Source organism: Colius striatus, chromosome 9 (genome assembly GCF_028858725.1).
Source record: "Colius striatus isolate bColStr4 chromosome 9, bColStr4.1.hap1, whole genome shotgun sequence".
Taxonomy (NCBI): Eukaryota; Metazoa; Chordata; class Aves; order Coliiformes; family Coliidae; genus Colius; species Colius striatus.
The window spans coordinates 14,468,881-14,489,425 of record NC_084767.1 but is presented as its reverse complement, the minus strand read 5'-3'; the positions used below and the strand labels follow the sequence as shown (position 1 = coordinate 14,489,425).

The following is a 20,545-nucleotide window of genomic DNA, read 5'->3' as shown; positions in this document are numbered from 1 at the left end:
GAGGATGCCTGTGCCACAACTGCACTGTGAGCTGTTCGGCTGCCTGAGCTCCTTCCTTGCTCCCTGCTGAGGAAAGGCCCCACCAGCCTTTGCTTTTTAACAACTGCTGAAGCTTCCTGTGGTGCTGGGGCAAAAAGTAAACAGTCTCCTGCTGGGCTGCTCTAAGTGCTTTCCCCAGCAGGAGCCAAGCTCGGGGAGGATGGGGTGGGATTGAGCACTGTGGTTGCACTGAGGAACCACTCGGGTTGGGGTGCAGGGGCTACAGCTGGTCCCTGGCTCCCAGGGAGCACCCCCCATGCTGGCCAGGGGAAGAGGCCCCCAGAGCCAGCATCCCCCTGCTGCCAGTGACACTCCCTGACACACCAACAGTTTAAATTCAGCTTTTATTACAGTGCACATTGTTTTATATATTTATATAGAGAGATGTACTTGAAAAAATCAAATGTATCCAATAATAAAAAATACAGCACATGAAAGTAGTATAATGCATTCCAGTGTAGAGCTGAAGAGACATTGGGATTTACACTAATCCCTGCTATTTCTGAACTGGGCTACTTCTGCTTTTGTTTGTCCTCAAAAAATTCACACCAATCAATAGCTGAAACAGTTATTAGAAAAGATGGTTTCTGCACTCAATCTCAAGGCATGAAGACACTGGAGACTTCACTGTGAGTTAAGGGGCTGTGTTCAATGCTGGCAGGCACAGTGTGGCGTATTTTTGTTTGTTTTCCCTGCCATACTCATAGCTCCAACCCCTTCGGATTCGTTCCTCCGCTGCTGAAGGAGGGTCAAGCTTCACCCTCACTTAATCCTCAGCTGTGGCCAGGACTACCGCCTGGGCAAAGGCAAGGGAGACCTCGGCCCCCGGCCTGTGGGGGGTCAGCCGGCAGGACTCAAATGTGGCCAGACCCCAGCTCTGTCCCCAAACGCAGCCAGAGCGCGTCGTGTCCTGGGGGCTTCCCGTCCCCTGCCAAAGCTCGTCCCGGCTCCAACCCGTCCCCGCGGCGGTGTGGCCGGAGCGGCAGCCAGGCGCTCGCGAGGGGCCGAGGGAGCGAAGCCACCCCTGTGCGCCGGGCAGTGGGTTTCTCCTCCTCCTGCAGAAGCCGCGGCGCGGGCCCAGCAGCGTGGTGTGGGCGGCAGGCGCTGGGCCGGGCCTGGCCGGAGGGAGCCGAGGGGAGGGAGCAGCACCGGGGAGCCGCGCCTGTGTCCGCCCTTCCAAACACCCGCCTCACTCCGCTTTCTTGATGAAAATCTGGAAGAGAGGGCTGGGCTCACAGAGAGCAGCAGGGAAGGGCTGGTGCGTCTGTGCTGCCGAGGGGCAGCTTACCTCGCTCAGGATGATCCACACCGGGGAGTCGGTTTGGATGGACAGCCTGATGGCCTCCAGTGGCCCGAAGGATGGGTCCACCTCGCCCTCTGCGACGCCCTTGGAGAAGGAGCCTGGCAGGGGAAGCACATGGGTGAGGCGAGGACAGTCTCCTGGCATCCGGCCCCCCACGCTGAGGGGCACACAAGCAGCCACGGCAGCCCCTGCTCACGGCTCCCTGACACAAGACAGGCTGAAAACCAGCAGCGTGGATGTCAGTACAGCGCAAACACTATGCTTGGGGAAACCAAAAATAGGCGAAACAAACCAAAATGAGGAGTATTTGGCTACACAACACAGCTGTGTGAGAGGGGGACACAGTGGCCTGACAGCAGCACTGCCCTGTGAGAGACAAATGTAGGTTCAAGATCCACTCTGTGGTGGCAAGTCTTAATATCTGCAGCTCTAGCAAAGTCTCAACCTGTTGCAATGTCCCATTTTTGGGTGTGATTTTGTTTTTTTTAGGGGGGGTGGAAATGCAGCTAGGAAAAATCACCCAGCTCGCAGAGAAATGATGAAATGGCAAAAAAAGCTACAAATGCAAGGGGATGATTCTTTTATTTGTCTCTTTAAAAAGAAAAGAAGCCTTGGCAGGGACACCGAGGCCTTACCACACACCAGCGGGTCCCCATAGGCTGCAGTCACTAGTTCTTGTCCAAGGGCTGGACAAGCACTAAAACAAGCTCAGGTGTCAGTAGACAAAGTCCGAGCTGCAAGTGGTGTGAATACTGGGCCAGGCTGTGGAGGGAGAGCATGAAGTCACCCATGGTGGAGGGTTTTTTGAGGCCAGGTTAGGCAAATGGATAAATCGGTCCCAGCTCTGAGCAAAGACAGGCAGAAACGCAAGACAGAAAACTACCTGAAGAGGACACTCAGTCTAGGAGGTGGGGGTGGAATGGCAGTGGAGGAGAGGAGGCAGTGACTATTAAAGCCTACTCCATCCTGGCTCCTGGCAAGCAGAAATTACTCTTTGCCAAGCAAACAGCACTAGGGCTCTTGCTTCCCTTGCAGGTGAGGCCATGGGCTGTGCTAGGGACCCCGGGGGCCGCTGTACCGATCTGGATGTAGCCATCCGGCGTCCTGCGGTATCTGCCAGCCGTGCCTCGTCCCTCCTGCAAGGCTTCCTTGTCCGACTGCAGGCTCTGTGGGGAAGGAAACAGCTTTGTGAGAGGCCAGGGACAAGAGCCACATAAAATCCCCAAGCAACAGCAGCAGCCCTGGAGCTGCCCTCGCCAACAGCGTGTGGCAGCTGGTGCCCCTGCCTGGCACCCTGAGCCTCTCATGCCTCAAAACATTTGCTGTCCCCATGCTGCTGCTTCTGCTGTGCCATCCCAGCTCCATCTCCTCTGCTGCAGCCATCTCACCACGAGCATCCCCCCTGCAGCCAGGGCCAGCTCTCACGGCGGCTGCTCAGCGTGGTGTCTCCCCTCCTGAGGATGTCCCGTGCCAGGCGTCACCCCAGCTCCCAGCCAGCACCTCATAAAGCCACTCGAGTCTTGTGAAGCTTTTCCTGACAGCTTTAAGCAGTTCTCTTCTCTCAAACCTCTTCTGCTTCCCACTCCACCCCCGCCTGAATTCTCAATAAAACACTTACGTCAAAAGGCAAAACCTCCACAGTCGTATTGAAGAGTTTGTCTTCTGGGTGCTCGATGTTCCCACTGCGGAAGAAGAACCTGTGACAGAGACCAAAGTGATGGAAACCCACACTGAGCGAGGGGGACACGATGGCTTTCACCCCAGCTGAACCACCAAACGGTTCAGCTTAACTTGCACCTTCCTAAAAAAGCCCATGAGACTGTGCTTTGGAAAGAGACCTTCTGGGCCAGACTGGCTAAACTGTGGCTTGCAATGGGTTCTAGCAAAAGCAGCCCCACCAAAACACAGAAGGGCCAAGTTACCCTCCCCTGAAAGAGCACTGCTCCCTCCTCTTGGGCAGCCAAGCAGGGCACAGGCAAGAAAGTCAACACAAGCCAGAAGAGCAAAAGCAAAGCGTGTTTGCGTGCTCCAGGCTGTCCCCACGTGCCCCCAGCGACCCTCCCCCAGCACTGGCCTTTCGACACGGAGCGGTTTGAAGAATCTGAATCTGATGAAGTCTCCAGCAGTGGGAGTGAAGGCCCAGAAGAAGTCCTCCCGCAGGTAAGCCTTCTCCAAGGTGAAGTGCTGGTAGGTTTTCAGGCTGGTGCTCACCTCCGCGGGAGGGTTGATGTGCTCCTTCCGCAGGGCCTGCTTGCCAAAGTCCTTGTCCTTGGTGGGCACAAAGCAAAAGGGCAGAAAAGGGTCACGAGCTGCTCTTGCCTGTGAGGAACAGGGGTCCCAGCAACAAGGCACCGCAAAGTCAAAGCTCTTGATTTGCACAGCACGGAAGGATGAGGGACGGAAGCGATGTGGCGAAGGCACCAGACAGGGCAATGCATGCTGCATCCCAGGAGGATGCAACTTCAGGAGAGGCAGCACAGAGAGATAGCACTGCTCTGTACTCTGATTCAGCACTGAGTGTCCCTGAATGTTAGTCCCTGTCCCAGGAGCTTTGCAAACGCTCCTTACACCTGAGAAGAAGGTGGCTGGGAGGCTGACGATGGCATAAAATGACCGGATTGCATGGCCCGATGAGCACTGGGCTGCGATGCAAACTGTGTTACACCGCTCCTTTACCTGGGGATGGGACAGACACAGGACTGGGCATAGCCCAGGGATGCCTGATAGGGGTCTTCCACACACAGCTGAGGGAAGCTTGATTTTGTTGATGTTTAAACACACACAGTGTAAACTCTCATACAGCAAGCTCTACTTCGCCTAACAGCAAATCCCAGAACCAAAGAAGGAAGCCAGACCAACTCAAGAGTCATCTCTCCAGGGGTTTTCAGTAGAAGCTTCAAAATCCCTTGCCCAGACCACGGTTTGTCACTCAGGATGGGCAGCCAGGACTAGTACCAAAGCTTGAAGCAACTCTTGGTACGGGTGACTATCATTCTGAGAACTAAGTGCTACATGAGCTCACGGTAATTCAGAATAGAACACAGCTACTGCACAGAAATCCAGCTGCCACTGTCCCACCAGTGTCTATCACTGTGTCCCCATCCCAAAAGTAGCCAGTTCCCGGGTGCCTGCAGGCCAGGTCTGACAAAAGGCCATCTGCAGCTTGGACAGGCAGCTGGTACCCACCTTCAGCTTCTGTATCTTCCCAGCCAAGGAGGAGTGGGTTCCCACGTGCTGGAAGAGCGAGGGCTTGAAGCGTATCCTCAGGTTTGCCTTCTGCCTGTCACAGTGTTTCTGCAACGAGACAATCCCCCAGAGCCCCACGCTTAAACCTCAGCCATGAACCCTGCGAGAGGGATGGGCAAGGGCACGAGGAATGAGAAACATCCCTGCTCCTCCAGCTCTTCTGTGTTATTTTAGCTTTAATTTGGCAAGAGGGCTTCTAACCTCACTCTGGAGCAACCCGACCGTGACCCTTGGCCGCTCGCCCATGGGCTCTGCAAGAGTGCCCAGGCTAAAGTGCCCAACTCCTCCTTGCCAAGCGTGGCTTAGCAAATGCTGAGCACATCTCCTTTGTGCTGGCAGATAGGGACAGATAGAGAATTTAGTTTCTTTTGTCCCTGGCTTACTGGGAAAGCCTTTTTCCTACAACTCCGAGCTCAGGATCACCAAAGTCTGAAGATACAGTAGGTCCTGGGATGATTCAGCACCTATGTGAACAGGCAGCAAGTTGGGGTCTATTTCAGACAGGCAGAGCTTGCAGTTTGTTGGCAGGGGTTCAGCAGATGTGCAGCACGTGCCATTGTCAACATTGTGCTGTTGGGTTGTTTCACACCCATCCCACCACCGAGATAAACCTGGAGACACAACTCTGATCAAATCAGTGATTTCCCATGGAGTGGAGAAGGAATAAAAGGGAAAAACACTGAGAGAGGGGAGGCAAGAACTCACATTTTAAAATAGTTTTGTTTCTCTCAGTTTAGGGGAGAAGGACAGAAATACAGGGTTAAAAACTGAAGGGAGAGGGTATTTGTTTTCCAACTTTTACTTTTTCCAAGACAAGAAATGCGTGCACATACCTCTCACCATCTGCTTCTGCAGCCTCCCACCCAAGAGAAACCCCAGCAGAGGCCCTGCTGTGGAGGGGGAAGCAGCCACAGCACATGGGCCACCACGCTGGGTAACCCCAGGGGTGACCTCAGCGAGCTGCAGAGGAGATAATCCCCTAATCCAGCTCACGTTACATTAGAAAATTAAAGCTAGCCACGCTAATGGGAGAGACCCTACTCACTGCCAGCAGCCCTGGACACAACCCCATCACTGCCCTCGCTCTGCATGGGCAGAGGAGGAGGAAGGGGAATGGAGGGAGCTACAGCATCTCTTGATTTCCATTTCTCCCCTTTTCCCCTTCTAATAAAGAAGCATTTTCTGAAAGCAGCGTTGTCTCAGTCGAGCCAGGAGGGGGAATGGCTCAGTTGGTGGTAAGAAGGTCATCCTTTCACAAAACTCTACCCCAGGTAAATCTAAAATTAGTTAAAAAAGAAAGGGCAGAATATATCCAGAATAGGCAAAGCACTTACAAAAAGCTCAGGTCAAACAAACTTTCAATCAAAAAGACAAATCCTCCCCGCTACCAATTTGATTCTGCACAGTGGGATTTACAAGGGAAAGTCATGTTTGAAAGGGCGCTGTGCAGAGTTAATCATGCAAACACTGGCTGAAAGGAGCCAGAAACCCACACAGAAAGTAGGTTAATTTTTAAAAAGGCAACATATTTAAGAGGTTTGCAGGTTCCCCTGGGAAATCCTGGGCTCTGCCAGGTAGTAGAAGATGAGTGAAGATGAGCTGAGAAGATGATCCTGCACAGCAGGATCTGCATTTAATCAACACTCAAGGTGAAGATTTTTTGGGGGGAGGGGAGGTGGGTGGGCACAGACAGCAGTATTATTCCCAGCTCCATCTCAACATCTCACCACCCCTGCTTCACCTAGGGCTGTGAGGACCCCGGGGGCTGCTGGACAGACCTGGAGACTGCTCCATCACACCTGAGCACACAGTATGAATTGACAGGAGAACGTCTGAGACTGGTCCTGCTGCATGTGGGGGCCTGGAGCTGGCATCATAGCCTCTGCCAGGGAGCAGGTCAAATTAAACCACATCCTTGCCCCAGCTCTGTGGAGCTCTGAGGGTGTCCTGCCCTCCCTCCCCCCAAATAAATACAAGTTTTATCCCCAGAGTGACCACTTGCTCTGGCATTTACCACCACAAAATAGCTGTGGCCATGAAGCTCAGCCTGAGCAACCAGCTGCTCATGCTGCACAGGGACACGCTGCTCGCTCTCTGCCGGGGGAGGAGGGCGGGTGAGTGTATGAGTAAATACAATATGTTCAGAGAGGAGACAAGAGAGTGTCTGCTGGTGAGCTCATCTCACATTTGCTGTCACACACACTCCTCCTCTGCCCTCCCCACTCGCTTTAGCCCCTTGCTGCTGCTACTGCTGCCGCTGATCTGAGCTCAAATGCAACCTCTGCAGGGCACCGGGGCTTCAAGTGCTCCGTGGACCAGAGGGCAGCACAGGAATGGAGCCTGTTCCACCTCTGCACTCTCCCAGGAACCCTGACAAGAGCTCTGTGTGGCTTTGTTTGGCATGCTGTGCATGGTGGGCTTGCTCATAGGGCATCTGGGGTGAGCTCTGGGCATGGCACACAAGCCTGGAGCCAAGGGGTCACCCGGGGGTGACATTCAGTGAGTAAGGAACGGCTTCAAGGAGAGAAAAAAACAACACAGAAGAACAGGGAGTGGCTGCTGTCATCGAGGACTGGAGGATGAATGTCCTGTTAGTGCTTAGATGCAGAAATAATGCCTTTCCTGGCAGTTGCAGACTACAAATGCCTGAACTCCCAGGTCTGTGCTTACACAATCTGCAAGGACACCCTGCGGCATGCTCCAGAGGGATGGCACAGATCAGTGCAAAGCCAGTCAGCACCAGAGCTCACAGAAAAAGACTCTCTGAAGACACGGACCAAGCATACGTTTTCCCACACACGTCTGAAGGTTTCCCTTCAAGAGAGGTTGTTTACGTACTGCATCTTTCTCAGGGTTGCAGACTTTCACCCAGAGGATGTGATCCAACAGCCAGTCAATGGGTTTATCTTTATAGAACATCAGGATGAACTCCACAATCAAAGTCAGGTCCAGAGACTTGAACATTTTCCCTACAGCACAAAGAAAGAGAGGAGAGAGATCAGCTACGGTGTGAAACAGTCAAGAATGAGAGCTGGGAAGAAAAAACTTGGCAGCCTGGGCTGTGGAGGCTGGAAGTGTCCATCCCTCTATGCAAAGGAAATGGCATGCTGCTCTGCTCTTTGCACCAGCACTGCTGGCATTGCTCGTACAGCTCCAGACTGAGTATTCACTGCAGAATCAGAAAGCATTTGTGCCTCACAGGTCACAACAGTATCAAAAGGTCTAAAACTCTTCCATTCAGTAGAGAGAAATAAGATGAAAAACACTCAGCCAGCTGCAGGACAGGCCATTTCCTGCCCCAAAACTCCCAAGTTTTAAGCCAGTCAAACCAGCATCCAAAAGAACAGATCAAGCTGCTACTGCAACCACGTACTGCTGTTCCCAAAATAGTTCTGTGCTGATGTAAACTTCCTTTTGCACACTCTTAGGCAACTCCAGATCCCATCCAGCCTAAAAGCTACTGGTCATGTCTAAGCTGTTCAGCTGGGCCACTGACCAGGTTTATTTTTATGAAAAGTGAGTATCAGCAGTACCAGCTGTGAGGATCTTTCTTCCCTGTGCAAACACAAGGGCCACTGCAAAAATAAGGAGGGATCAAGTCCAAGTATCTGACCATCTCGTGGGGACAACTCATTGCACCAAGAGCATGCAAGAACTAGCAGGCACTTGTGCCCGTGCCTGATCGGACTGGGGTGAGCAGGGGAGAACGTTACCAATGAACCCCAGCTGAGAAAACTCCAGGATCATCCACTCCTCAGAGGGCTGCTGCAAGGCAAAGTTCTTCATCGTGCTGAGATAGTTTGGTTTGGCCACAATATCATCCTCCAGCTGCAAGAGGAAAGGATACTCGGTGTTAATGACCCATCCAGGTTCCAGTAAGAGCCTCCCTGTGCAGAGCAATCATGCTGTAGACCAGAGAACAGCTTTTGCACAGACCTACTTTATTTTGAAAGATGGTCCAAGCATATTTTTTTCTCACTCAATCAAACAGGTAAAGGAAACAAGGATTCCTGCCCTTCACAAGCAGGAGGTTTCCAAGCCAAAAGCATCTTAGAAACCTGGCTTTTGAACCTATCTGGTTAAAAACTGTAGTCACTCTGCTGCATCACACAACTGGACATGCTGTTTTCCCCCTCTTAGCTGTGTATCAGCCACAGTGAACTCACAGCTATGCCTATCTTCCCTCCACCCTCAGCACCAAACCCACCTGCACGTAGTAGATGCCTTTGGACTGGGCATACATCATTAAAAAGCAGTAGTCGAGGTTCTGCTTCGTCCTCCACCTGCAAGAGACAAACACAATGGGAGCACCGATCTCCCCGGGATACCAGGCTGCTCAGGGGAGCCAGCCGAGCCTGGGCTTCAGCTGGGAAAGGTGACACAGGCCTTGGATGAGAGGATGGCATAGGGCCTCTCCCTTTTGGTCTCAAATGGGTCAGCTAACAGTTACTGGAAAACTCTGGGGTTTCCAAAATGAACATCGTTTGGGCTAAGATGACCGACTCGCCTGGTGAAGGAAACACCACAGCACCAGGCAGGCCCTGCAAAACCGGTGCCAGTTCATCCCTGCTCCACTGTGTCCTTACAGCTCTTGCATAAAGCTGGTTGAAGGGCCTCGCCTGGCCCTGCAAAAAGAGCTTTCCCTCTTGCAGTCAGAGGAGGAGATGCTGCAGTTACTCAGTTCAAGGCTTGCTGGTTTGTAAGCACATTGATTCTTACCTGACTCTTTCCTTGGGGTCCCCAAAGGATTCCCGCAGGTGGGAGAAGTCAGGATAGAAATGTGGAGATGGGGAAATTACCTCCAGGAGACCTGAGTGTATTTCCTTTGGGAATCTGAGGGAGAAAAGCAGCAGTAAACAAATACCTCCATGTCTGACATATCATTTCATAGACCAAATCACTGGGTAAACACTGAGCCACAAAACCAAACGAAAAACACAAGCCTCTAAGCTAAAAGCTCCCCAGCAGCTACTGTGCTCCCAGGTCTCACCAAAGGACATTGTCAGGGACTTCCATGCAGTTTGGAAGCTGCTCTCTCCCTCCACAGTCTCTAATATCCCTACTTTCGTGTGCTTCCCCCAGCAGCTCCCCTCCCTCTGGCATGTCCTTGCTATGGGATTAAATGGACCCACAGACTGGAGCACCAAAGGGCAGACCTGCTGGCATCACTGGCACTTAGAGATTTTCCAAATGCATCAGTAATTAAAAGCCATTTTGCAGAGATTACACCATACATTTCTGGTAAGTTCCTTACAACGCTGCTGTGCTGTAGTTAGAGGACAGGCAGCAGGAATTCTACCTGCTCCCCTTACACTGATAAAATCAGCATCTAATCTTCCCTCTACTGCAGTTAAGAACCTTTTAAACAGTTGAACTCAGACAAAAATGTCACCCATCTGAAAAACAGGCACCTACAACAGCCTTGCAAGCAACACCCAGCTTGCTGCAGCTGGGAGAGATAAGTAGGAAAACCAGTTATTTTTACATTGCCCTTTTTGAGAACATTTGGTGCAAGGCCGATTTCCTTTGTTTGTGCAGAGCCTGGAGGACGGGAGATGGGGCAGAAGGAGACAAAGCGGTGAGACTGCCAAAAACTTCTCACTTATTTTTCCCTTCCTTATTCCCTCCTTGGGACTGGCAAGATTTTTCAGCTAACGTTTGCAAATCTTCCCTTCCTCAGGCAGCAGTGAAACAGCAGCTTCTCACTGAGCTGACAAAACCTGAACCAAAGCAGTGACGCTTTTCTGCCTCCTGTACCATGAGCTCAGCCTGCCCTGGCCTCACACCACCTCCATTCAGTTTGGAAGGAAAATCATTTCAGTGAATCGGGGAGGGGCAGGAGGCACTGGAGAAGGGACGGCGAGAAATCAAATCATTAAGTCAATTAAAGTTTCAGGCCTTCTACTCGGCAGCAGGACCCAGTAATTTCATCAGGATCCATCGGACAATCAGCCCATTATCCCCTGATAAGTGCGTCCTCCTGCCAGCAGGCAGAAGGAGGGGAGCTCTGCCAGCTCCTGCACAGCAAGATGGAGGGCTGTGTTTCAGCTCTTCTGCAAGTGCCCGGGACCACAAACCCTCCCCACACACATCCCAGCCCCTCTCCCAGCACTGGCTCGGGGCCGTGGGGTGCCGGGAGGATGTGCTGCCCTTTGCAACTCCTTCTTATGGCGACTGCGATCCTTTGCACACACGCAACCGCAGGAGCTGGACGGGAGTCACAGCCTCCTCTTCTCTCACCACCTTTTGCTTTTAATGTCTGGACCGGCTCATGATTAATAATTTGTCACCAGCTTCTGCCTAAACAGCCACAGATGAAGCTGCAAAAGCCACTATGACTCCAGGACATAAATAGCAGCGAGCGTGAGAGACAACTGTAACAAGGGAAAAACAAACAGGCTGGAGTGGGAAGAGAAATGGATCATGGATTTTTAAAGCAAAATCAGGGAGGAGCGTTTGGGTGTGATAACCACATTGCCCTGCTGCTCTGGCTCTGCAGAGGAGGTCAAGGCCGCACTTGGACACAGAAACAATGGCCAGGATTTCTGGAAATCGAAATAATTCACCTTCTCGCAGTGCCACAGGACACAGAGAGCAAAATGAAACATGCTTTAAACACTGTGAGCACAAAGCAGCCCACTGGAAGCTACATATGGGCTGCCCTTCAGAACAAGCAGAAAGTGGAAGCAGCAACAGCAAAGACAGAGCAGAGTTTAAGAACAGAAAAAAACCCAACACCCAAACAGCAAAAAAACAACCCAAAAGGGAAGCAGAATAACACGTATTTTCTCCTTAATGAAGCGGTTCCCTGGCCTGGCTGTGGGCAGGGGCCGTTCTGCTGCAATCACTTGGAAGTGCTTACAAGTTTTTGATATTCTCTGCCACTCCGGCTGTGTACTGCGGGTCTGTCTGAAAACAAAAGATAAGCAGTGTTAGAGCCCTCAGCCTCAGCCTGTGCCCCCCACAGCCCAGCAGTCACCTTGAACGCAGCCCGGCGCTACCCTCAGCACCTCTGTGCCATCTTCATGCCTCCTGTTATTCAGCTGAACTGCTCACCCTATGCTGACGGACTCCTAGGAGCTCTCCTTTGTGGCCAAAGTTAACCAAAGGCTTCACAGACTGCAATGCTCAATACCCTGCACACCTTCCCCACACGCCCTCCCAGCACTTCTGCCCCTGCCAGCACCACGAGTCTGCACAAAGTGTTAACTCCGGGGCTATCTATACTTTTCCTCTGTGCACACCAGCAAACACTCTTGTTGGAAAAGGATCTCCACCCCTCTTGTGAAAAAGAGGGGTCTATTTATTAAGTGTGCATTTTTCATTTGGGCTTCATTTTGCTACTTGTCTTCCTTAAAAAACCAGTTTGTTCCCACAAACAGCCTGGCAACCCGTAATAGTCGGGAGGCAAAGGGCAGCAGCGCCGCACGCTGCTATCTGCAGGCGAGATGACCCCGAGCACAACGGGGACAGGCACCGGACACAAACCATCTGCACGGTGGCTGGGAAAACAAAACCCAACAACAAAGGGCAGGAGACCCAGGAGCAAAAGCTGTGCCTGTTTCCTGGTGGTGGCATTGTTTTGGGCGGTCCCAGGGATCACGGGACCGCGTGTTCCAGGAGGATCTGCAGACGCAGCGTTGCAGAAGCCGGGTCTGGCGGCCGCTGCGCCCGGCGCTGGGCGGAGGTGAGAGCGAGACGGATGCCAGGGATGTGTGTCACGAGCTGAGGACAGCGCTTCCATGCTGGAATGGTGACAAGGGAGGCTTTTCTCAAGAGGAAAAAGGTCTCTCTCCCAAACAGGGCTCAAGGTTCTGCTGCTGTATTGATTTCTTACCCTGGCACTGCCAACACAACAGCAACGGGAAAAGCAAAGGCAGGAAGGATGTTCCTGGGCTTGGGAGCAAAGGTACAGCTCTGCTCTAAGTGCCTGGCTGCTACAGAAACAGTGGGTTGGTGGCCACTGAGGCGCCAGCTCACCTCAGGGCTCCCCTCCACAGGGCTCCCAGGCACCCCAGGAATGAGAACCCAGAAATGAGAAGTCCCCATCCCAGAAATGGCATTCAGTCGCTCCAGTCGTTTCCTCAAGTCTCCAAATTATGCAGCTCCAGGTTCACATCATCTTCTCCACTCTGTACTCTTTATCCCACGGCTGAGAAGCCCTAACAAGCAACACCAAGTGCAGGTACATCGAGAGATGCTTTGGGAAGCGGCAGAGCAGATTCAGCGGTGGCTGGTGCTCTGATGGGAGGAGGATGGTGCATAGGTACAAGAGCAGCTTGGCAAGAGAGGGCAGTGGTGTTCTGCAGCAGTGACCATCACTGTTACTGGGATATGGCACCTGTGCTCCTGCGCCTCACACCATCAGAGTTAGTTCATTCATTCAGAAAGTCAGGAGCTGCCAATCACAGCGAGCACCTTCTTTTCATGTTGACTAAACCCAGTATTACTGCAGCTCAAAACAGAGGGTTTTGGTCAAGTTGCTTAAAACCTCTCATGCTTTAATTAACTGTGTAAAAACGGCCATCAAACCCGTCCTGGCTCAAAGGGAAATGATGGCCAGGATCCAACCCTGTCCTGGGCGCTTTGGGCTGCACCCATCTGTGCACACCTTCTCCTTACACAAAATACCAGACAGAGATCCAAAGGCCAAATGCTGCTCAAAACATTAAATTATGGGTAAACAGGCAGCAAACCCACGCATTCATCTTTGTCCTGCTCCCAGTAACATTACTGAGGTTTATCTTTCTCACTGGATTTCTGGAAATTAAGACAAATGCACTTCAGGCTCAAGGAAATAATCCTGAGGGGAAAGCCATGGAGAAAAATAACCATCTAAACCCATAGATAAAAGCAGCTCTTGGGGATTATTGTATCAAGGCTTTTTAGCCCCTGGATTCAGCAACTGATTCTGGGCTCCAGACACCAGTACAAAGAGGCATATTAGTCTCAGTCCCAAATCAGCAGGCTCTTGGGTTTCAAGAGGAGGTTAGTGCTGCCTAAGAGATAGGTGGAGAAACAAAGCTGCTTGAGGATATGGCCATGGGGCAGCTCCAGCACATTTGGGGAAGAACCACTCAAGCACCCTGCAAGAGCGATCATCATTTAAATCAGAACGATAAATGCAAGTGTGGCGCTGGCAGTTACTCAGGTGATGTGTTTGCCTGCTCCCATCCTCTGTGGCCCAACCAGGGCCAGAGGCACCTGATGATCCCGGTGGGACAGCAGCCCAAGGCTGTGCCCAGCGACCCTGGTGAGCAGCAGAGCTGGCCTCTAGGTGGGCAGCCATCCTCTTTGCTACCCACTCTGGCAGACAGCAGGCTGGGATGGGGGCCAGGGACACGGGGTAAACAGGCAAAGCGGTGTCTTACCTCGGCGATGAGGACGACGATGACGGAGTCCTCCTTCTCCTGCTGAGTGAGCTCTGAGATGAGGGAGTTGAGGGTGTCGGTGAGGTAGGAATGCACCTCCCGCTTCACGCTGGGGATTCCCATCACGACGGACACTGCCCAGGGCCACGGAGACATTTTAGAGAGGGGGTGTGCTGGGACAGCACACTTTGCTCTGCCCCATGACCACCTCATGGTTCACTTGCTCAGTGCCACACTCCATCACCAAAAACCAGCAGTGATCAGCAGGTTGGCAGGCTCCCAGACACCTGTCTCCCAGCCCAGTACCAACCAGACGCACCCCAGTGTGCCAGGATGGCAAGGCACCCACAGCAGTCCAACAGGCTCAGTCTTTTCTCCCTGAAAGACTGATGTCTATGGAAACACACAAAACACCCCCTCCCCTCCTTGTCTCCTCGGGGCTTTTTCAGCCTGTGAATGGCAACTTCAAGACTACTCTTGTTCTCCAAACCCATCTCATGCCCAGAAGCACCTCAGTTTAGGAGGGGCAAGTCAGGTCTTTGGCTTTGGGACCAAAGTCCTATTCCTGGTGGGATCTGTTTCTTAAGATGGGTTAGAGGCTCTATGGAGCGCCCTGCAAACTATGCTTTCACCCGATCACTTTCCAGGCAAACTCTACAGCACTCTGGAGATGGAAAGCAGCAAAACACACTTGGCAGAAGCATCAAGGACATTTTAGAGCTGGTCAAGAGCACAGCCAGCAGTCTCCCGTAGACTCGCAGACGTGACATGGCTTACCCACCCCGCGTGTCACGGTACCAAGGAAGCTTGCATGATGCATGCAGCCGTTCCTCCAGTCCTGCTCATACCCGTACCAGAGCCAGGCCCAGAGGAAAAGGGAAGGACAGGCACCAAGGTGAGGAAGAGCACCAGAAGCAGCACTAATTCCCATTTACCTCCAGTGCGCCCCTGTCCCACATGCACGGCTGGTTGCAGACTGTTCTCCTTTGACAGCAAATGTGGCAAATGATGGAAGATGGTGGGAAGGTGCAGCACATTCTTGTTGGTGATATTCCACAGTTTTAACTTGGTTTCGTCTTAAAAAGGAAAAGGGAATCAATTGCAAGGCATGGTAGGTAGGAAGAGACTGCAAGGCCAAAAGCCTTTTCAGAGCAGCCTGGCCACCCGAGACTACTGCTGGGTTATAAAAAAATCAGGCCAACCTTTCAACATGCTACCACAAACCCAATTAAAGTTCAGCAGGAGCCACGAGGGCCTTAAAGAAGTCCCAAAATATTTGGGAAGGAGGGGGCAGAATGAAGATATGAAGGTCAAATCAGATCTTTCCACGGAGATCTGATTTTCTTCAACTGAGCAACTTAAAAAACAAATAATTAGAAACTGTTGAGGGGTGCTCAGCCAGTCTAACTCCTCGCTCACTGCCCCACTCTTTGGATACCCATTTTCCATATGGATCCAATCCAGCCATAGGAAATGGCATGTATGACTTGCAAGGAAAGAAAACAAGTAAAAAAAAAAAGCTTGTAAGCAAGCAAATTGGCAAATATCCTGAGCAGAGGCAAACCTCAGTGTTTAATGATGCGTGTGCACCTCTAATTAAACAGGAGTTTAAGAGTTCCCAGGTCCCTCTGAACTCCACAATCTGCTGGTGCAGCGGGAGGGAAGAGCACATCCTGCCCACAGCCCCGCACGCACACACCTCTCTACCTCCTCGTTAGCAACCACTTCAAAACAGCCTCAACTCCTCTCTTTATTCACCAGATAAGCTGCTCCACGTCCGGTTTATATCCCGCAGGGCCTGCTTCTCCGAGATGGCTCTCTTGATCTCCTCCAGGACCAGGTTGAGCTCCTTGGAGCGCTTCAGGCTCTCCTGCTCGGCTGCGTGCAGTCGGTCCCGGAGTGCCAGGAACTCCCGCTGGTAGATGTCCACAACGTCACCTGCAGGTGGAGAAGGGACAGCAGCTTTCTCCTCCATGCTCTGAAGGGTTCCAAGCCACAATGCCCATCGTTCACCCCTCCCTACCTCCTCCAGACGTGGGAGCTGTGGTGCAGCACGCACCTGGAGAGAGGGCAGTTTTAGTTGCAGAACTATGATTAAAAAGCTGCTCCCATTTTTGTCTCTTTAACTTGGATTTCCAGGTCATACAGAAATACAACCTGCTTCCCTGTGACCAAAGCATGCAGCAAAAAATAAGCTGCATGGTAGTTCTTCTTCACTATGTACTCAGAAATTACGTGCAATACTGCAGGAGTTTGGGTGTGTGAGATGGCAACTGCTGGAGAGAATGAATCCTAAGTGTAATGTATGAAAAAGAAACTTTTGATAGGGTAATAAAGCTTCTTCTTTTGAAATAGCATCTTATCACCATGCCCCTTTTAAGCAATAAAACTATCAAGAGCCTTCAGCTGGAACTAACTACACAATAGCTGGCAGTGGAATCGGTTAGCCGTTAACCAACTTTCCCGGGCCATGTTTTACCCCATTATTAATGAAACTACTCATTAAAAATACACTTTTATCTGTGGTCACTCATGGGTTTTCAGTAAGGCTGTAACTCACATGACCACATCCAAAGCAGATTTACCCTCTGAGTAGTAGACCCTTAGCCCAAACACAACCAGGAGAGATAATGACCAAAAATACTGCACTGGAACTTCCCAACACACGGCTAAATATAAATCAGAGCCATTGAAAAAGATACACTGACTGCATGGACAACTTCTATTTTGGGGTCTGTAAAGAAAAAGGAATTTTGAGGACCAGACATACCGAGCTCCAAAGCACAGAGTTTCCAAGACAACAGTGATTCCCATTCCACGTCCCAGTAATGCTTTTGCCCAGGGAAAGTTTGCCCCATGGGGTCTCTTCCCTCTCCCCCCTAACCTCCCTAAGGACTTGCTGCTTCAACACAGGAGACACCAAGGCAGTCTGACTGCTATTACCCTCTCAGAATTATTTTCAAAGCCACTGGCACACGGGGGAGCAGAGGAAGCTACACCCATTTGATTACTCTGTCCATCTGACAACACATTTTTCAGGGAAAGTTGAGGGACAGGCATAAACAAGACCAGTCCTTCCTTCCTGTGCGGTGCCGGTCGCCTTCCACTCCCATAGAGGAAACATTTTAAAAATTGCAGAAAAAACAAGTTGATACCCATCTTTGGGAGCTGCCACGGCAACCCACAGGAGCATTTCAAGCTTTAAAGTGACTCCATGATGAGCTAGACCTGTACCTCCTGCTACCTCTCAGACATAAGATTATACCCTTCAGCTTCCCAGTACTCTAGATTATAGGTTTTCCTACTTATATCTGTTACCGCCTGCATCTGTGAACACCAGCGAGGAACAAGTCCCACTCTCTGTTTTCGCACGACACGGTGGCAGGAACCCTGTTTGTGCAGGGCTGGGAGCATTTGGCTCCAGTCGTACCGGGGGGTTACTATCCCGTGGATGCTATCAAAGCCAAATCACAGCTAAAGTCTGCCATTAGATCCCGTTCCGCAATACCTGGAGCAGAGCAGAGGCAAGGCTTTGCACTTAATGGCTTTTTCCAGAGCACTGCACTTCGTTTGAGTCAGATTTAGAAGGGAAATGTCACTGATTATTCAGTCACTAATGACCTGCCCGTCGAAGCCAAGAGCTGTACTTTTCATTAGACTGCAATGGTGATGTGCAGTCAACCATTTGCTGCTTTTCTGGCTAATGGTTGGAAGTGAAATTGTATTTGCTTCCAGTGCTCTTGTCCTATGATGTCTTCGTAGGCTTTCCATCCTTTAATTAAAATTTCATGAAATGTAAAAGCTGATCGATCGTGACCGGTTCTGGTGACGGCTGAAGCAGCCCGAGACAAAGCCCAGGATGGGGGTGCAGCTTCCCACGAATTTCCAGTAATGCCTTTTTGAACCCATCGGTCTGCAACAACACCTGGATGCGGATCTCTGTCCTCACAAAAACCCTCAGCTGCTCAACCAGGGAGGGCTCTGAAAAGCCACGAAGGGCAGTGGAGAAAAAGGTGGGGAGCAGGGGCATAAATTGGCTCCCATCTCTACAAGTAAGGTTGGACACAGAAGGGATTTGCTGCTAATTAGGCTGAACAAATTTTTCAGCTGGTGTCAGTTCAGCACAGACTCTTTACTCACCTTTCAAAGCAGCAGCACTCCCTATCTACATATTTATTGCGTTCCCTCACAGCACAAGATAGCAAAGCTCTTAAAATATCTCCAGGCTCAAGCATTGCAGGACAAAAAACTCATAGCTATAACTATATTTAAAAACAAAGATTCAGATTACTTTTCATTTCTAAGAGATAACAGATTGCTTCAGGCTTTAAATACACTGGTTCAATAAAGAAAGACATTCAGTGTTGGGTAACGGTCCACAGGATAGACCTGGGAGACCAAAACCCTCTCAGAATTGGAGCACTTGCAGCACGCACTGTGTGGTAAAGAACCCACTTCTCAGTTTGCTGTACCTAACGTTTACACTCAGTGGTCCTTCACAAGATACTGTAGAAAGAGGTTGTCTGCAAGGGCACCGGAGCCTTGGGTGTGCAGGCCAGCGAGGGCAGCTGTGGGCACAGCCAGGAGTACCCCCGCAGGGAGCAGCCCACGGCACAGGGACAGCAGCCAGAGGAGGGGCTGGCTGAGTATCCTCCACCCACCCAGGTTGTCCAGGTTTTGGCTGGGATAGAGTTAATTTTCTTCCTAGTAGCTGCTGCAGGGCTGTATTTTAGGTTTAGCTGAAGAGAATGTTGATAACACAGGGACGTTTTGGTTATTGCTGAGCAGGGCTTGCACAGCACCAAGGCTGTTTCTGCTTCTCACCCTGTCCTGCCAGTGAGTGGGCTGGGGCTGGTGTGTGCACAGGAAGCTGGGAGGGACATGGCCAGGACAGCTGACCCCCACAGGATGCCATGCCCAGTACAGAAACTGGGGTGTGTTGCTCAGGGGGACAGACGCTGCTCAGGCATCGGTCAGCGAGTGGGGGCAGCTGCAGTGGGCATCACTTGCCTTTTTCTTGGGTTTTAGAATCATAGAATGATAGAGGTTGGAAGGGACCTTTAGAGATCATCTAGTTCAACCCCCCTGCAGAAGCAGGGTCACCTAGATAAGGTTGCATAGGAACATATCCAGGCAGATTTTGCTTCTCTTACTATTATTATACTTTATTCTTCTTACTGTTCTTATGGTTTAGTTATTACACTTGTTCTCATCTTAATCCACAAGTTTTGATTTTCTTTTCCAATTCCCCTCCCCACTCTATGGGATCTGTGGGGATGGGGAGTCGGTGAGTGAGTGGCTGTGTGGGGCTTGGTGCTGGCTGGGCTAGAACCATGACCAAGGGCTATCCCCTCTGCTCCCTCCTCTTGCCCTGGCTATGCCCAGCTGCAGCTACTAGGCTTGATTTTTTCAGCCGGGAGCCTCCAGCTGAGACCCCCGTGCTGGGTTTGCCGAGTAGAACAGTGGGCAGAGACAGCTGGCACAAGATCCTCTGCCAGCAGCCGGGATGCAGCGGGACGTAAGCCATGGGCACGCGCTGGCAGGGCTCATGGGCTGCTCCCAAGCGCCTTTGTCGGCTCTGCAGAGCTGATCTACAGCCTTCCCAAAGGTTTTTGTCCATCCAAGACAGCATCCTGTTAACAAACAGTATTTCTCCGTGATGAAGAATTTTGTGCCTTCGTTTTTAGTTAAGCAACTATGAAGTGCAAACCATGTTGGGTAGCAGAGCTGAGGGCTGTGCAATCTCTACCTGTTCTGCTTATACATTTTCATTTTTTTAGTGAAAGCAGAATCCCTAATCCAATCCTAAACCAGCAGACAGGTACAAAATCAGACCAGTGCCAATAAGACCCCCACCTTGAAATCTTACACAGTCATCTATATATGTATGTATAGACACACACAGTCAGAAGCGTTACCATTCTGTATTCTGTGTTAGTTTTCCAAATCACACTCCAACCTCCCGGGAAGTCTGCAGTGCATTTTAAACATATCTGTATTTCAGGACCAATTACTTTTGGTTTTGTTCTCTGCAGATAACCTCTCCCAGCAGAGCAGACCCGTGGCCAAAGCCAGAGATTTCCCTCCAATTCAATCTTTTCAAAAGCAAATGCTCTTTGCTGGCTGGATTTGCTTCTCGTTAGGAAGACTTTCAAGAGACTTTGTTTAAAAACTAAAAACAACCCCCAAACCTCTAAACTGTTTATCTTCATAAAATCTCAGCTTCAAGAGCACAACTGCACCTTTTGACCCCGCTGCTGCAACAGTTCCTAGAGCCAGAACAGCCAAAATAAAGCATAGTTGCCAGCTCACAACACAAATGGAGGTGGAGCAGAAAACTAAGGTGTCTACAGAAAACTTCTCTGCAAAGACCATGCCTCATTTTATTTAAAGCACTCCTTTAGTCAGTAACTGTTCCCTTTTTCCAACTTCCAAGGGCCAGCACCTCCCTCCCCATGCTACAGCATCTGTTACCCAAAAAATGCAACCAGTGAAGCACAGGGAACCAAGCTGGGGAGCCATCCCACCCCAGCTCACTACCATCCCAGTGCCAGCCAGGTGTTGGTGCTGCCCATGCCTGTCCTCA

At 51.1% G+C, this 20,545-nt stretch overlaps 1 protein-coding gene across 1 annotated transcript in view; it reads right to left on the bottom strand.

The window, feature by feature from the left end:
• Positions 1-369: 369 nt before the first annotated feature.
• Positions 370-20,545, bottom strand: part of MGAT4B (alpha-1,3-mannosyl-glycoprotein 4-beta-N-acetylglucosaminyltransferase B) — a 52,106-nt gene continuing 31,930 nt past the window's right edge. Inside the window, exons 2-15 of the mRNA XM_062002314.1 lie at positions 15,718-15,897; positions 14,895-15,035; positions 13,960-14,093; positions 11,451-11,497; positions 9,308-9,421; positions 8,796-8,871; positions 8,302-8,416; positions 7,427-7,557; positions 4,529-4,636; positions 3,417-3,610; positions 2,961-3,039; positions 2,421-2,508; positions 1,328-1,440; positions 370-1,252 (exon numbers count right to left, since the gene is read on the bottom strand). Of these exons, the coding sequence (XP_061858298.1) occupies positions 1,229-1,252; positions 1,328-1,440; positions 2,421-2,508; positions 2,961-3,039; positions 3,417-3,610; positions 4,529-4,636; positions 7,427-7,557; positions 8,302-8,416; positions 8,796-8,871; positions 9,308-9,421; positions 11,451-11,497; positions 13,960-14,093; positions 14,895-15,035; positions 15,718-15,897 (1,544 nt within the window). The 3' untranslated portion in view covers positions 370-1,228. The remainder of the gene's footprint in view (positions 1,253-1,327; positions 1,441-2,420; positions 2,509-2,960; positions 3,040-3,416; positions 3,611-4,528; positions 4,637-7,426; positions 7,558-8,301; positions 8,417-8,795; positions 8,872-9,307; positions 9,422-11,450; positions 11,498-13,959; positions 14,094-14,894; positions 15,036-15,717; positions 15,898-20,545) is intronic.